Genomic DNA, 18,450 nt, shown 5'->3' with positions numbered 1-18,450 from the left:
TCCATCCCTCTCCTCCACAGCTGCAGAAACCCTCATCCACGCCTTCATCACCTCCCGTCTGGACTACTGCAACAGCCTCCTCTATGGCGCACCCTCAAAAATCATCAATAAACTTCAATACATTCAAAACTCCGCTGCCCGTCTACTCACACACACCTCGATCCGTGACCATATCACCCCCGTACTTTATAAACTCCACTGGCTCCCCATCCCCCAGAGAATCCAGTACAAAATCCTCCTCATAACCTACAAAGCCCTCCATAACCTGGCCCCATCCTACCTGACCGACCTCCTCCACAGGCACACTCCCACCTGCACCCTCCGCTCTGCCGCTGCCAATCTCCTATCCCCCCACATCCGGACCAAACTCAGATCCTGGGGGGACAGGGCTTTCTCCATCGCTGTTCCCACCCTATGGAACTCACTACCCCAAACCGTTAGAGACTCCTCCACACTCACCACATTCAAAACATCGCTGAAGTCTCACCTGTTCAGTACTGCCTTCAACCACTGAAGGTCACCTCACCTTCTGTCTCCTTTCTCTGTTCATTTATTTATTTACTTATTTATCTATTTATTCATTTCCCTATGTTCTCAAAATATCTGTAAAGCGTCTTTGAGTATATGAAAAGCGCTATATAAATAAAATGCATTATTATTATTATTATTAAACTAAACTAAACCAAACTAAAGTATAAGAAAATAACTGCAGATGCTGGTACAAATCGAAGTTATTTATTCACAGAATGCTGGAGTAACTCAGCAGGTCAGGCAGCATCTCAGGAGAGAAGGAATGGGTGACGTTTAGGGTCGAGACCCTTCTTAAGACTGACTCGACCCGAAACGTCACCCATTCCTTCTCTCCTGAGATGCTGCCTGACCTGCTGAGTTACTCCAGCATTTTGTGAACCAAACTAAAGATGCAGGAGATCTTTGTAGAAAAAGGATGGGTGACGTTTCGGGCAGCGACCCATCTTCAGACTGGTAGTTGGGGGTGGGAGTGGGTGGTGGTGGTAGAGCTTGGGGGCGAGCAAAGACCAGGTCAAATCAGGGCAGGCAACTGGCAATGACCTCAGGCAGGGTGGTGCACTGGTGGGCCCATTGGTGGCTAGGGAAGGTGTGGTCCCAAACCGGACACAGTCTGAAGAAGGGGCCCGACTCGAAACGTCACCTATCCATGTTCTCCAGGGATGCTGCCTGGCCCAGGGAGAAACTCCAGCATTTTTTTTGTAAACCAGCATCTGCGATTCCTCGTTTCCACAATAAACTACCCTCACTGTCCACCATTCATTTTGCAGCCCGTCTTCTGTTTTTCCTTCGCGATATTCAGCATTTTTCCTCCCCGACACCTTGACCCAAAGCCAAACAAAACACTTTGAAGTGAAAACTCTGCCGTCATGCCTTTTGCTCTAAACATTGAATAAACCATCATCTTTGGCTTTTCCTATAATTTGCAACAGCATTGGGAAATCACCACTGAATGTTTTTAAAGTGATTCTCTCATCCTTCGATTCCCCCATTCTCCCTCTTTAGGTTACAAGTGATAGGAGAAGAATTAGGCCATTCGGCCCATCAAGTCTACTCCGCCATTCAATCATGGCGGATCTATCTCTCCCTCCTAACCCCATTCTCCTGCCTTTTCCCCGTAAACCCTGACACCCGTACTAATCAAGAATCTATCTTCAGTATCTCCGCCTTAAAAGTATCGATTGATTTGGCCCCCACAGCCTTCTGTGGCAATGAATTCCACAGATTCACCACCCTCTGACTAAAGAAATTCCTCCTCATCTCCTTCCTAAAGGAACATCCTTTAATTCAGAGGCTCTGACCTCTGGTCCTAGACTCTCCCACTAGTGGAAACATCCTTAAATAAAAATGTAACTTAAAATGAAAATTAAATGAAAACTCCAAAGACGTGCAGGTTTGTAGGTTAATTGGCTGGGCAAATGTAAAAAAATTCCCTAGTGGGTGTAGGATAGTGTTAGTGTGCGGGGATCGCTGGGCGGCACGGACCCGGTGGGCCGAAGGGCCTGTTTCTGCGCTGTATCACTAAATCTAAATCTAAAAATCTAAAATATTTTCCTTTTACATTATACAAAAAAACACAGATTTATATTGTTACCTGTAGAGAAGTTAGATTGCATTGTGTTGTGATGTTGAAAATTTGAAAATGTCAGCGATATATTTGAACACAACAAAAAAATGGAGTTTGTTTTGCAGATTCCAGTATTCATCAACTAGAGTGCGGTCCTGACCTCCCATCTACCACATTGGAGATCCTTGAACTATCTTTGATTGTACTTTATCAGACATCAATGTTATAGCTTGCACTAAATGGTGTACCTGTATCTGTGCAATGTGAACGGCTTGTTTGTAACCATGTATAGTCTTTTCTTTGACTGGATAGCATGCAAACAAAAGTTTTTCATTGTACCTCGGTACACGCGACAATAATAAACGAAACTTATTTAAACGAAATTAAACTAAACTAAAATAAACTGAACTAAACTAAACTAAACTAAAACTGTTCCAAATTTTAAACCCTTCATTCATATTTTGTACTTTTCCGTGTTATTGCAAGATTTTACATTAGGCAAACATTCAAATTTTAAAAAAGTTCTTGTTTAGTTCAAAATGGGTTGGTATGTTGCTGGGCTCGTGGGGAACCAGGTACAGATATGGTTTTGACTGAAAAATGTGTGGTTGGTAGCAAATTGATGGCTTTTAGAGCAAAGTATGAGACTGCTGCCAAAGTACTGGGAGGCAGGAAGAGAGGTGCAATAAGGAGCCTATTCATTCTTTGGATGTTTAAAACAAATTACATTGAGTAGGCGAGCAAAGAAATCTTGAAGTACAGATACAGCTATTGTAAAAGGTCAACAAAATAAGTACCTTTATGTGTTGTAAGGTTGAAACGGCTGACTGTTTTAAGATTACCTCCACTAAGGTGACCGGAGACAAAAACCAGTAGAGGTTTGTGGAAGCCCATTCACTAAACCATTACACAAAGTAATGTTCCACCAGACCTCAGGGCGGCACGGTGGCACAGCGGTAGAGTTGCTACCTTACAGCGCCAGAGGCCCAGGTTCGATCCTGACTACAGGTGCTGTCCCTACGGAGTTTGTACGTTCTCCCCGTGACCAAATGGGTTTTTGAAAATAGGTGCAGGAGGAGGCCATTTGGCCCTTCAAGCCTGCACCTTATCATGTTTCTCCGGTTTCCCCCACACTCCAAAGACGTGCTGGTTTGCAGGTTAGTTGGCTCCTGTAAATTGTGTCTAGTGTGTCAGATAGAACTAGTGTAGTTGGGGCGACCGTTCATCAGCGTGGACTCGGTGGGCCTGTTTCCATGCTCTATCGCTAAACTGAACTAAACTGTAAAAGTGCACTTAGAGTACTAAAGCGTCATGTATTAAGGGATGAAAGGTCATGGTGTTTTAGCTTGGGCTTTTGATCAGATCATAGCAGCGATACATTCAAGGTGATTTGTGCTCCAAAACAGGTATTGAGAAAAGTACAGCAGAAGTTTGCAAGAACATCAACAGAGCTGAGGGGAAAGATTGAGCAGTCTGTGACTCTTCCTTTTGGAAAATAGTCAACTAAACAGAGATATAAAAGAGGCCTGTAAAATTATGAGGAATTTTACGGGTGAGTTCAGAACAAGGAGCCTCTAACTGATTCAAATAAAGGATTGAGGAAGAACTGCTTTATGAGAGAGGGTGGTTTTTCCTCATCTCAGTTCTAAATGGCCTACCCCTTATTGTTAATTATGGCTCCTTGTTCTGGACTCCCCAAACATTGGGAACAATTTTCCAGCCTCTAACGTGTCCAACCCCTTAATAACCTTTAATTCAGAGGCTGTGACCTCTGGTCCTAGACTCTCCCACTAGTGGAAACATCCTTAAATGAAAATATTTTCCTTTTACATATTTAAAAAAAAACGGAATTTGGACCGGAATTTGGACTGGACCGGAATTTGGACTTTTTGTAAGAAGGCACCAAAATATGGCGACTTGCACATGCAGTGCGTGCAAGACAATAGAGAACCATTGAACCATTGAGAATGATGTATTCAGCAAAAGAGACATTGGTTACAATGCTTATGGAGATCAATAGTTACATATCAACAATCTTCTGTATGTTTTCGTGTTGTCATGACTGTGTGCGTCAATGTTAACATTTGGAACACAAGTGATGCAGTCAGCTGCTACCTGCTGAGGTTTGTCCCCGTTGCCCATCGGTGGATGAGCTTCTAAACTATTTACCATTCCTTTGCAATCCCACGGACAGAAAAACCTAGCGGCCAGCAGGTACAATGCCACAGGGGCCAGGAGGATTAGAACGATAAGCGGTGATATCCATCAGCTGATAAGTTATGTAGGAAAATAACTGCAGATGCTGGTACAAATCGAAGGTATCACAAAATGCTGGAGTAACTCAGCAGGTCAGGCAGCATCTCTGCGGAGAAGGAATGTGTGACGTTTCGGGTCGAGACCCTTCTTCAGAAAAGTTAAGTGTGCAGGAAGGAACTGCAGACGAGTCTGAAGAAGGGTCTCGACCCGAAACGTCACCCATTCCTTCTCTCCAGAGATGCTGCCTGTCCTGCTGAGTTGCTCCAGCATTCTGTGATACCTTCAGCTGGTAAGTTAAACTAGTTCCATTTGTACCATGGAGAGGCAAGGAACTGCAGTATTTGGACTGCAGGGTAGTTAGAGGGTTATAGGCCAGGTGGGGACTAGTGTCTCTGAAGTCTGATGAAGGATCGTCAAGCCAAAAGATCTGGTTTGCTTTCTGCTTGAAATCTTCATTTTTAGTGCACTGTATCCAATATTTCACCTTTAGTTTATAGGATTAAAGTGGGACAAACATCCTCTTTGGCCCAGCCTGTCCACACCAACCATCAACTGCCATTCACACTAATCCTATATTAACCTCATTTTCTTTTCCCTACTTTCCAATCAAGGTCTCCCAGATTCGATCACTCAGGATAAATGACAGTGGCCCATGAACCCACTCTTCCGCACGTCCAAGGGTGTCAAAGGTTGTGGGGAGAAGGCGGGAGAATGGGTTAGAGATGGAGAAATAGATTGAATGGCAGAGTAGAATGGCTGAATGGCCAGATTCTGCTCCAGTGTCTTGTGGTCATTCAGATGTCGGATGGAATTGGAGCATCAGGAGGAAGCCCATGAGGTCACAAGGAGAACGGGCAAACTCCACTTAGTCAGCACGCAAGCTCGGGATTTAACCCACCTCTGGCGCTTCAAGCTACTGGTACTATGAGCTGTATCACTGTGCAAAACGCATTCAGTTCCTTTTACATAAGGACTTAATATCGTCCGGTGCGGCTCGGCCGCTGGACTTAACATCGTCCGGTGCGGCTCGGCCGCTGGACTTAACATCGTCCGGTGCGGCTCGGCCGCTGGACTTAATATCGTCCGGTGCGGCTCGGCCGCTGGACTTAACATCGTCCGGTGCGGCTCGGCCGCTTGACTTAACAGTGCCCGGTGCGGCTCGGCCGCGGGGCGCAACATCGCCCGGCGCGGCTCGGCCGCGGGGCCTAACATCGCCCGGCACGGCTCGGCCACGGGGCCTAACATCGCCCAGTGCGGCTCGGCCGCGGGACTTTACATCGCCCGGTGCGGCTCGGCCGCGGGACTTTACATCGCCCGGCGCAGCTCGGCCGCGGGATTTTTCATCGCTGGTGCGGCTCGGCCGCGGGGCCTTCCATCCCCCGGCGTGGCTCGGCCGCGGGACTTTACATCGCCCGGCGCGGCTCGGCCGCGGGACTTTTCATCGCTGGTGCGGCTCGGCCGCGGGGCCTTCCATCCCCCGGCGTGGCTCGGCCGCGGGACTTTACATCGCCCGGCGCGGCTCGGCCGCGGGACTTTTCATCGCTGGTGCGGCTCGGCCGCGGGACTTTACATCGCCCGGCGCAGCTCGGCCGCGGGGCCTTCCATCGCCTGGTGCGGCTCGGCTGCTGGACTTAACATCGCCCGGTGCGGCTCGGCCGCGGGGCCTAGCATCGCACGGCGCGGCTCGGCTGCGGGACTTAGCTGCGCACGGCTCGGCCGTGGGGCCTTCCGTCGCCCGGCTCGGCCGCGGGATGTTTTAGCGCCCGGTGCGGCTCGGCCGCGGGGACTTCCATCCCCTTGCGGGGACTGTGCGGGTCGGTCGGGGACGAGCTGTCTGTCCGTGGGCGTGGGGAAGAGAGTGGAAGTTTTGTTGCCTCCATCACAGTGAGGGGGTGTTTGGAGTCACTGTGATAGACGTTTGTGTTGGGGTTATGTGTCTTGTGTTCTTTTTTGTGTATGACTGCTATGTAATTTCGTTCGGTACCTTGGTACCGAATGACAAATAAAGCTCTGTTGTTGAACTGTTGAAATGTTGAACTGTCCTAGAATAGCAGTAAAGTTGTCCGTCTCAAATGAGATGCTGGACTTTTCACTCCTGTCTGTGCAAACTGTGAAGTATATCCCCTGAATAGGAAGATGGAAGTGTACATTTGAGGGGTGTGTGGACATGTGTCCCGGTATATGTGTGCTACACACACCCATTGATGGTGCCGAAGCAGAGATGGTTGAAACGTTAAGTGTGCAGGAAGGAACTGCAGATGCTGGTTTACACCGAAGGTAGACACAAACCCCGACCCAAAAAGTCACCTATTCCTTTTCTCTGCTGAATGACTCCGGCATTTTGTGTCTATCTTCGTTGAAATCAAGTTCGGAGGAATAAATATTGGCAGCAATTTGTCCTGGACCGGCCATGTCGAAGCAATGGCCGAGAAAGCACACCAAATGCCTCTACTTCCTGAGTCGGCTTCGACGTTCAGTATGATCCCAATAACTCTCACCAATTTCTACAGATGCGCCGTAGAAAGCATTTTATCGGGGTACATCACAGCATGGCTTGGGAACAGCTCCGTCCAAGACTGCAAGAAATTACAGTGAATTGTGGACGCAGCCCAGACCATCGCACAAACCAACCTCCCTTCCATTGACTCCATCTACACCTCACTCTGCCTCGACAAGGCCAGCAGCATAATCAAGGACGAGTCTCACCCCGGCCACTCCCTCTTCTCCCCTCTCCCATCGGGCAAGAGGTACAGAAGTGTGAAAACGCACATCTCCAGATTCAGGGACAGTTTCTTCCCAGCTGTTATCAGGCAACTGAATCATCCTATCACCAACTCTGCAGAGGTCCTGCCGCCCTTCCATCGACATCGTTGGAGACCTTTGAAATATCTTTAATCAGACTTTACTGGACTTTATCTTGCGCTAAACGTTATACCCTTGACCCCATAACTGTACACAGTGATTGTAATCATGCACAGTTGTTTCGCGGACCGGATAGCACGCGACAAAAACCTTTTCATTGTACCTCAGTACACGTGACAATAACAAAGGAAACTAAACTAATCTGCAACCTACCCTTTTCCTTTTTCAGTCTGAAGAAGGGTCTTGACCAGTGTTGCAGCGCTAATGTTTTAGGTGCCGGAACTGTTACTGGTGTCGGAGCAACCACTGGTAAATTCCCCGCTGTTTATTTTGTTTTGTTTTTACAGCGGTGCTGGAGCAGCACTTCGGTGAGCTCCAGCACTGCACCCCTGGTCGAAACCCATCCCTTCTCTCCCGAGATGCTGCCTGACCCGCTGAGTTACTCCAGCAAGTTGTGTCACACCTATCCTTTTTCCCCCTTTTATTCTGCATACTTGCATTGAATTGATTGAATTGAATACTTTAGACAAGTCACAGTGAAATTTGTTGCTTGCATTCCTGGTCAAGGTATGCAAAGAGTCGCCCATGAAGGGCGCTGACAAAGTTGCAAATCCCCCCCTCCCCCAGCGCCCCCACCCGCTCCTCTCCCGCCCCCCCTCCCCCCTCAGCGCCCCCACCCGCGCCCCTCCCCGTGCCTCTCCCCCCCAGCGCCCCCACCCGCGCCCCCCCGTGCCTCTCCCGCCCCCCCGAGCCCCTCCCCCCCACGCCAGATCCCCCACCCGCGCCCCCCCGTGTCTCTCCCCCCCACACCCCTCCCCCCCCAGCGCCCCCACCGCGTCCCCCCGCGCCTCTCCCACCCCCCCGTGCCTCTCCCCCTTTGTTCTTACAGCGTTAATGCCACTGAGCTGTATGAAAAACGACATCATCATGTTGATAACGAGTTGGCTTCGTACAGCAGGATCCCTACACAGCTCCCACACGCTCCTCGATCGCTCCCCCCTGATCGCAGAGCGCTCGGCCTGCATCTCTTCAAGCTCTTGAGTAAAATCCCGCTTGCCCCACAGTCTCTGAAGTGCTGCGGGTAAAAAAACAAATGGAGACAAGGTGGACGTAAGTAAGTCTGGCGTTGTGGTACACAGGAATTTTCTTTAGTCAGAGGCAGGTGAATCTGTGGAATGCATTGCCACTGAAGGCTGCGGAGGCCAAGTCAGTGGGGAGGTTCTTGATTAGTGCGGGTGTCAGAGGTTATGGGGAGAAGGCAGGAGAATAGGGTTGGGAGGGAGAGATAGATCAGCCATGATTGAATGGCGGAGTAGACTTGATGGGCCGAATGGTCTAATTCTACTCCTATTCCTTATGACCTGATGGCATCTACTGCTGCAGTGTCAGGTTTGTGTGAAGGGAGACAGGGATATTCTTGCATAGAAACTTTTTCTCATGGAGAATGGTGAAAGGCGATTTAATAACTGGTCACATTACATGTTCTTTACCTCTCTAGTTGGTGGTAGGATGGTTCAGTTGCCTGATAACAGCTGAGAAGAAACTGTCCCTAAATCTGGAGATGTGCATTTTCACACTTCTGTACCTCTTGCCTGATGGGAGAGGGGAGAAGAGGGAGTGGCATGTGGGCCTTTGCATGGATTGGGTGAGTCAACCACAGTGGCCAAAGGTAAAGAACATGTTATGTGGGAAGTTATTCATTAGTCTTTTTTCACCTTGTGATCTATTGTATTGGCCCATGGAACACTTGAACTATATGGGGAACTGTTGGTGGATTGAATGACTCACAATGTTTGTTATAAAACTCACTTCTAAGTCAAACTTTAAGTGATTGTTTAACTAGAGGTGCTGAGGAATAGCTGTCAGGTCTGGTTTCTTTTCATTCAAAATGACTGGAGCCTCTGTTTTACAAAAATATGTCTCTCTAGTGTGAATTTCTCACCATGCCTTGGGTTTAGGTTTACCATTGTCACGTGTAGTGAGGTACAGTGTCAAACTCAAACACAATAGACAGAGCAAAGTTGAAGTTACAAAGTGCTGCCCGGAATATTTGTAATTGAATCTTACACATATATATATATACATATGTGTGATTTTAAAATTAAATGCTCTGCCAAATCTCACAATCTGTTGGTTTCAAGTTTGCTTAATGGTATTAGAAACATAGAAACATAGAAAATAGGTGCAGGAGTAGGCCATTCGGCCCTTCGAGCCAGCACCGCATGTTCAATATGATCATGGCTGATCACCCAAAATCAGTACCCCGTTCCTGCTTTTTCCCCCATATCCCTTGATTCCATTAGCCCAAGAGTTAAATCTAACTCTCTCTTGAAAACATTAACTGTTAGCATCCGATGGGGTTTCCAGGAAGACTTGGGTATCAGACGCCAAGCCCGTCGTCAGTGTCGAAGATAGACACGAAAAGCTGGAGAAAAACCCATGCAAGTCACGGGGAGGACGTACAAGCTCTGTACAGACAGCACCCGTGGTCAGGATCGAACCTGGGTCTCTGGCGCTCTGAGGCGGCAACTCTGCCTCTGCGCCACCGTGCCGCGAGAATCTCACAGCAGCCTGAAACACTGAATCTCCATCGATGAAATGTTGCTCCACCCTGCTTGGCACCTACTACCACGAATCCAACTGTAATGCTGAGTGTCACAAATATCTGGCCCGTTGATAGGCATAGTAATTAATGGACTTTACAAGTATGATTCAGGAGACAAAATTGTCGTCACTTGCCATTTGTGCACAGAGCCCGGTTTCCTTTGTCAATCAGGAGGTACCTGGGGCTTTCTGGAAACCAGGGTAGGATGACAAGCTGTATGAAGGCAGGTATGGCATTGAAGGCCATCAGGAAAGGCCATACACTTTCACTGCCCAAAATCTCTCTGGAGAAACAACAAGAGCACAGAACATAAGGTTGAGATATATTTAACCACTCTAATAGGGTTTTTTTTGCAGACATTTCTATCTACAGGAGATTTTCTTGTTCAAGGGAAACCAACATTGGCAAAGCAAGGCATGAAACATTAAGCTGTGAAACCGCTCTGCGCAGTACTTACTGAGTGGTGCCCCAGGCACCGATTTCTTTAGACTTTGTGGAGTTTAGAGTTCAGAGTTGCAGCATGGAAAAAGGCCCTTTGGCCCACCTAGTCCGTGCCGTCCACTGGGTCCGCTTACTGGGGTGGGGTCCCGTTACTGGGGTGTAGTCCACTTACTGGGGTGGGGTCCACTTACTGGGGTGGGGTCCACTTACTGGGGTGGAGTTCGCTTACTGGGGTGGGGTCCACTTACTGGGGTGCGGTCCACTTACTGGGGTGGGGTCCACTTACTGGGGTGGGGTGGGGTCCACTTACTGGGGTGGGGTCCACTTACTGGGGTGGAGTTCGCTTACTGGGGTTGGATTCCACTTACTGGGGTGGGGTCCACTTACTGGGGTGGAGTTCGCTTACTGGGGTTGGATTCCACTTACTGGGGTGGGGTCCACTTACTGGGGTGGGGTGGGGTCCACTTACTGGGGTGGGGTCCACTTACTGGGATGGGGTCCACTTACTGGGATGGGGTCCACTTACTGGGGTGGAGTTCGCTTACTGGGGTTGGATTCCACTTACTGGGGTGGGGTCCACTTACTGGGGTGGGGTCCACTTACTGGGATGGGGTCCGCTTACTGGGGTGGGGTCCACTTACTGGGGTGGGGTCCGCTTACTGGGGTGGGGTCCACTTACTGGGGTGGGGTCCGCTTACTGGGGTGGGGTCCACTTACTGGGGTGGGGTCCACTTACTGGGGTGGGGTCCACTTACTGGGGTGGGGTCCACTTACTGGGGTGCGGTCCACTTACTGGGGTACGGTCCACTTACTGGGGTGGGGTCTGCTTACTGGGGAAGGTCCACTTACTGGGGTGGAGTCCGCTTACTGGGGTGGGGTCTGCTTACTGGGGTGGGGTCCACTTACTGGGGTGGGGTCCACTTACTGGGGTGGGGTCCACTTACTGGGGTGGTGCCCGCTTACTGGGGTGGTGCCCGCTTACTGGGGTGGTGCCCGCTTACTGGGGTGAGATTGTGAGCTCTGAACTCTGTCACAACATTCACTTAATAATAATAATAATAATGCATTACATTTATATAGCGCTTTTCATATACTCAAAGGCGCTTTACAGGGATTTAGAGAACATAGGGAAGTGAATAAATAGATAAATAAGTAAACGAACAGAGAAAGGAGACAGAAGGTGAGGTGACCTTCAGTGGTTGAAGGCAGTACTGAGAAGGATTTATGCAAACAGAGAAAATCTTTCCAAAAATAGCAAAATTAATACAAACAGAGAAGTGGTGAGAAGCAGCGAACAAACAACGCCAGCGTCCTCTCACGTCACTTCCGGAATATTGCAGAGTGGCTTCAAACCTGTGCTGCATTTTGAAGCTGAGACTAAATTCTTCAGATGCTGTGTGTCTGCTGGATCAAGTGTTACAATGGAGACAACAGCCATACCCTGAGAGCTGTCCTGAGCTGGCACCTACCTCACTGGAGACCCTCTGACTGCCTTTGACCGACTTTACTGGCTTTCTCTTGCACTAGATGTCATTCACGTTATTCCCTTTATTGTGTATCTGTACCCTGTGGGTTGCTCGATTGCAATCATGCATTGTCTCTCCGCTGATGGGTTAGCACACAACAAAAGGCTTTTCACTGTACCTCGGTACACGTGACAATAAGCTAAACTGAACGGAACCAAACAACCATGCCAGGCAGGGTAGAGTCTGGTCATTGAGGGAGATGTCTGGAGATGATGCCACTGACTGGGAAGACGGTGCCTTTCACTGGACCCCATGAACCTTGCACTGAATTTTGGTGGAAGTGGCGGCGCCTAACGGCTGCGGCTCGCTAGCAGTCTGTTCGTCTTTTTCCTTTTTTTTTGTTGTGTATCGGTGTTGGGATGGGGTTTTTTTTGTTTTGGTTGTGTATGTGTGGGGGGTGGTGGTGTGGGTGGGGGGGGGTGGTGGTGTGGGTGGGGGGGGTGGGGGAAACCTTTCTCTTTTAGGTCTCTTCCTCACGGCGCGGGGTGCGGCTCGGCCGCAGGGCCTTCCATCGCCCGGTGCGGCTCGGCCGCTGGACTTAACATCGCCCGGCGCGGCTTGGCCGCTGGACTTAACAGTGCCCGGTGCGGCTTGGCCGCGGGGCCTTCCATCGCCTGGTGCGGCTCGGCCGCGGGGCCTAACATCGCTGGTGCGGCTCGGCCGCTGGACTTAACAGTGCCCGGTGCGGCTCGGCCGTGGGGCCTAACATCGCTGGTGCGGCTCGGCCGCTGGACTTAACAGTGCCCGGGCCGCGGGGCCTAACATCGCCCGGCGCGGCTCGGCCGCGGGACTTTTCATCGCTGGTGCGGCTCGGCCGCTGGACTTAACATCGCCCGGTGCGGCTCGGCCGCAGGGCCTAACATCGCCCGGTGCGGCTTGGCCGCGGGACTTAGCTGCGCACGGCTCGGTCGCGGGGCCTTCCATCGCCCGGTTCGGCCGCGAGACGTCTCAGTGCCCGGTGCGGCTCGGTCGCGGGGACTTCCATCCCCTTGCGGGGACTGTGCGGGTCGGTCGGGGACGAGCTGTCTGTCCGTGGGCGTGGGGAAGAGAGTGGAAGTTTTGTTGCCTCCATCACAGTGAGGGGATGTTTGGAGTCACTGTGATGGACGTTTGTGTTGGGGTCATGTGTCTTGTGTTCTTTTTTGTGTATGACTGCTATGTAATTTCGTTCGGTACCTTGGTACCGAATGACAAATAAAGCTCTGTTGAACTGTTGTTGAACTGTTGAACTGTTGAACTGTTGAACTGTTGTTGAACTGTTGAATGCCTTGTTACTGGGTATGGACCTGGCCAGGTTAGGCCACCATGACCCATTGCACAAGTAACGTCACCATTCGTGACCTTCTCCTGAGGGCAAAGGAGCCACCATCCCCCGGGGAGTAGAGAGCTGGGGAAAATAGACAAATTGGGAAAGTGTTCTGACAAAAAAAAACACATCAGTGCCTGGAGATGACAAGGAACTGCAGGTGCTGGTTTACAAAGCTGGACACAAAGTGCTGGAGTAACCAGTGTTAAATGCCCAGGAATTCACGCAATGCCCCGAACTACCACTTTGATGCGTTACTGTGGAACATCGCCCACTATTTAATTTAGTTTAGAGATGATACAGCGTGGAAACAGACCTTCCGGCCCACCGGGTCCATGCCGGCCATCTGTTCACAGTGGTTCTATGCTATCCCACTTTCTCATCCACTCCCTGCAGATCAGGGGCAAAGTGCAGCGCCCATGTAATCTACAAACCCGCACGTCTTTGTAATGTGGGCGGAAACCTGGAGCACCAGGAGGAACCCACGCGGTCACAGAGAAAACGTGCACGCTCCAGGCAGCCAGCACCCAAGGTCAGGATGGAACCCAGGTCACCGGCGCTGTGAGGCAGAAACTCTACCGTGCCACACTTCCACAAGCCCCTTAGTTTCTGAATGAACTTTGCTCCCACACTGTGGATGGCAATGTAACCCTACGCAGCCGAACGTACTGGAGCAACGCAAAGAGACTGACCTGAGTCCAATGATCTGCCCCAAGCATTTACCCAGGGAAATGAATATCGCCGTGGTGATGGTCACAAGGCCTCTCAACTTCTTCGGAGAGCATTCCATGAGGTACATGCAATGAATATTCATGCCATTTCCTTCGGGTGGAAAAGAAATAAAACACGCAATAAAAATGAGTGGTTTGTACCACAAATAGACGCAGAATGCTGGAGTAACTCAGCGGGTCCGGCAGCATCTCTGGAGAAAATGGATAGACGGTGTTTAGGGTCGGGACCCTTCTTCAGTCTGAAGTAGGGTCTCGGCCCGAAACGTCACCTGTCCATTTTCTCCAGGGATGCTGACCGACCCGTTGAGTTACTCCAGCATTTTGTGTCTATCTTTGGAAATAAAACACTCGTTGTCTTGTCGGCTTGTTGAGTTGAACCTGGGATGTAAGCCTCCATCAGCACTACCGGCCAGTTGCAGCGGTGTTGGAGTTTTGACTGCCTGAAGCAGAGGCCTAACGTGAATGGAGAGTGTTGCGATGGTCAGGGAGGTGGAAGGACCTTAACACAGGAACAAAGTGGCGCTGGAAAGAAAGTGGCCCTGAAGTCATAAGATCATAAGATCATAAATGATAGAAGTAGAATTAGGCCATTCGGCCCATCAAGTCTACTCCGCCATCCAATCACGGCTGATCTATCTCTCCCAGTGCAGGCTCCTAACCCTATTCTCCTGCCTTCTCCCCGTTAGATTAGGAGAGATTAATGACATGGAAGGAGAGGGTTTAATATCATGTTTAGTTTAGTTTAGAGATACAGCGCAGAAGCAGGCCCTTCGGCCCACCGAGTCCGCACCAACCGCCGATCCCCGCACACTAACACTATCCTACAAACTCTAGGGACAATTTTACATGTATACATTTACACCACACTAATTAACCTGCAAACCTGTACGTCTGTGGAGCGTGGGAGGAAACCGAAGATCTCGGAGAAAGCCCACGCAGGTCACGGGGAGAACGTACAAACGTATATCATTATGGATAGGACAGGTTTGGAGGGATATGGACCAAACGCGAGCAGGTGGGGACTAGCCTCGCTGGGACATGTTGGCAGGTGTGGGCAGAGTCATAGATACAGAGTGGAAACAAGGCCCTTCGGCCCAACTTGCCCACGCCAGCCAACATGTCCCAGGAGTTTAATGTCACGAGAGGGCTTGTTGGCATGGGAGGGGTAGAGGGTTAATGCCACAGGCATGGGAGGGGGGTTAATGAGACGGGAGAGGTTGGGAGGTTTGATATCATGCGAGGAGTGGCGTAATGTTTTCTTCAGAATGAAGATTTTTAGACAATCATCTCTCACCTTGAAACAGCACTTTTTAAACTGAGCTTTCAGTATTAAGAATAAATAAGCAGCCGCATAACTTTACAGATTTCTAGGTGAGAATTCATCAACATTATTAAGGGCCTGTTTCCGCGCTGTTTCTCTAAACTAAACTAAATTAAATTAAACATGATATTAAACCCTCTCCTGCCTCTCAATAATTTTTGTTTCTCACTTTGAAAACTATCGGGCCATCTTTGCTTTGGTAACTCAGTCTATTGTCAAACCTTAAACAATGCAAAGCACTGAGATAAAAGTCTGATAATAGAAAATTGGGTCCTGAGTTGTAAAAGAGTTTAAATCTGAAACATATGCAATTAAAGCGTGGAGTGTGTTATTTTCATGTGTCCCAGGTAGACAATGACATTCTTACTTGCAGCAGCACAACAGAATATTTAAACATAGATCACGGTGAACAATAGAACAAACGAGAAAAAAAAATCAGTGTGTCTATATATATGTGTTCTGTTTTCTGGGCGTTATGTTCAGTTCTGGGCACCATGTTGTAGGAAAGATGTTGTCAAGCTGTAAGGGTACAGAGAAGACTTACAAGGATGTTGCCAGGACTAGAGGGTGTGAGCTATAGGGAGAGGTTGAGTAGGCTGGGACTCTATTCCTTGGAGCGCAGGAGGATGAGGGGCGATCTTATTGAGGTGTATAAAATCATGAGAAGAATAGATTGGGTAGATGCACAGAGTCTCTTGCCCAGAGTGGGTGAATTGAGGACCAGAGGACATAGGTTTAAGGTGAAGGGGAAAAGATTGAACAGGAATCTGAGGGGTAATCTTTTCACACAAAGGGTGGTGGGTGTATGGAACAAGCTGCCAGAGGAGGTAGTTGAGGCTGGGACTATCCCAACATTTAAGAAACAGTTAGACAGGTACATGGATAGGACAGGTTTGGAGAGATATGGGCCAAGCGCAGGCGGGTAGGACAAGTGTAGCTGGGACATGTTGGCCGGCGTGGGCAAGTTGGGCCGAAGGGCCTTGTTTCCACTCTGTATCCATGACTCTGTACATATACACACATATACATTTGCATTAGAAATAGCATGATTCAAAGTCTTGCCAGGAGTCTTGCAAAGTGAATGTAATGTCTCCAGTACCTGCATTTACTCCGTACAGGAACCTTGCCAGTAGGATCATCTCAAAAGACCTGGCCATCCTGCTGAAAGCCACGATTAAAGCTGCCACTATTGCCACAAGATTGTTGAATACCAGACAGTTCTTCCTGCAAAGGCAATGCATTGGGTTTTGAAAGGGTCCACATTCAGCAGACTGAATACATCACAGACCCCCCCCGCCTCACATTGACCACAGTGTCACCACCGATCACAAAGTACCATAATAACTGCAGATGCTGGTACAAATCGAAGGTATCACAAAATGCTGGAGTAACTCAGCGGGTCAGGCAGCATCTCAGGAGAGAATCAACCCGAAACGTCACCCATTCCTTCTCTCCTGAGATGCTGCCTGACCCGCTGAGTTACTCCAGCATTTTGTGATACCTGCAAAGTACCATAATATCGTTATGGATAGGACAGGCTTGGAGGGATATGGACCAAACGCGGGCAGGTGGGGACTAGCCTCGCTGGGACATGTTGGCAGGTGTGGGCAGGATGGGCCGAAGGGCCTGTTTCCACACTGTATCACTCTATGACTCTAGTACCACCTCGGCAGACGTTAATAGAAACGAGTGGAACTGCCGCTGGTCACATCTGCTTTGAACAAGCAGCAGAAAAGAGATATAACCGCAGAAGAGAAAATGGCAGTCCAGTACTGTACTGTTGGAACATAAGCTCCACTACTGAGCGGAAGGGCCATAATGATAAGCTGGATGATTATAACTAGCCAGAGGCTGCAGAGTGGCACAACTGGTAGAGCTGCTGCCTCACGATGCCAGGGTCCTGGGTTCAGTCCTCGGTGGCTGTCTGTGTGCATGTTCTCCCAGTGACTGCGTGGGTTTCCTCCAGGTGCTCTGGTTTCCTCCCACTTCCCAAGAGGTGAAAGACGTGGAGGTTTATAGATCAATTGCCCCCCCCCCCCCACTGTGTTGGGAGTGGATGCAGAACTAGGATAACATGGAACTAGTGGGAACGGGTTCCATGCCATCCCAGTCCATCGTGTTATAATTGGATGCTTTGAGATACAGCGCGGAAACAGGCCCTTCGGCCCACCCGAGTCAGTGCCGACCAGCGATCCCCCACAACACTGGGGACAATTGACTATTTTTACCAAAACAATTAATTGGAGTGTGGGAGGCAACTGGAGCATTAGGAAAAAACCCACGCGGTCACGGGGAGAACGTACAAACTCCGTACAGGCAGCACCCGTAGTCAGGATCGAACCCGGGTCTCTGGCGCTGTGAGGTAGCAACTCTACCGCTGCGCCGCCTTGATGGTCGATGGTCAGGGGGATAATAGAGAACTTGTGTGGTCAGGTGATCAATGGTCGGCATGGACTCAGTGGGTTGAAGGGCCTCTTTGCCTGCTGTGTCTCTAAACTAAAAAAGATTAAACAGAACATTTGCAGCTCACTGCAAGAATGGGTAATTGGTAGTTCTCGCACAATGTTTAGTTTAGTTTAGTGATACAGTGGGGAAACAGGCTCTTCAACCCACCAAGTCCGTGCCAACCAGTGGTCCCCACACATTAACACTATCCAACACACACTAGGGGCAATTTACATTTACACCAGGCCTATTAACCTGCAAACCTGTACGTCTACGGAGTGCGGGAGGAAACCAAAGATCTCGGTGAAAACCCACGCAGGTCACGGGAAGAACGTACTGACTCTGTACCGACAGCACCTGTAACCGGGATCGAACCCGGGTCCCTGGCGCTGTAAGGCTTGTATACACTGGAATTTAGAAGGATGCGAGGAGATCTTATCGAAACGTATAAGATTATTAAGGGGTTGGACACGTTAGAGGCAGGAAACATGTTCCCAAGGTTGGGGGAGTCCAGAACCAGGGGCCACAGTTTAAGAATAAGGGGTAGGCCATTTAGAACTGAGATGAGGAAAAACGTTTTCAGTCAGAGAGTTGTGAATCTGTGGAATTCTCTGCCTCAAAGGGCAGTGGAGGCCAATTCTCAGAATGCATTCAAGAGAGAGCTGGATAGAGCTCTTAAGGATAGCGGAGTCAGGGCGTATGGGGAAGAAGGCAGGAACGGGGTACTGATTGAGAATGATCAGCCATGATCACATTGAATGGCGGTGCTGGCTCGAAGGGCCGAATGGCCTCCTCCTGCACCTATTGTCTATTGTCTATTAAGGCAGCAGCTCGACCGCTGCGCCAAATTAGGTAAAAGCAA

At 49.6% G+C, this 18,450-nt stretch overlaps 1 protein-coding gene across 1 annotated transcript in view; it reads right to left on the bottom strand.

Moving 5' to 3' along the window:
- Positions 1-18,450, bottom strand: part of LOC144606062 (solute carrier family 2, facilitated glucose transporter member 11-like) — a 42,557-nt gene that overhangs the window by 11,649 nt on the left and 12,458 nt on the right. The window contains exons 4-7 of the mRNA XM_078421851.1: positions 16,243-16,367; positions 13,784-13,913; positions 9,953-10,101; positions 8,101-8,288 (exon numbers count right to left, since the gene is read on the bottom strand). Of these exons, the coding sequence (XP_078277977.1) occupies positions 8,101-8,288; positions 9,953-10,101; positions 13,784-13,913; positions 16,243-16,367 (592 nt within the window). The remainder of the gene's footprint in view (positions 1-8,100; positions 8,289-9,952; positions 10,102-13,783; positions 13,914-16,242; positions 16,368-18,450) is intronic.

This window comes from Rhinoraja longicauda, chromosome 25 (assembly GCF_053455715.1).
Source record: "Rhinoraja longicauda isolate Sanriku21f chromosome 25, sRhiLon1.1, whole genome shotgun sequence".
Classification (NCBI taxonomy): Eukaryota; Metazoa; Chordata; class Chondrichthyes; order Rajiformes; family Arhynchobatidae; genus Rhinoraja; species Rhinoraja longicauda.
The sequence above is the reverse complement of the archived record's forward strand: the minus strand, read 5'-3'. Positions and strand labels throughout refer to the sequence as shown.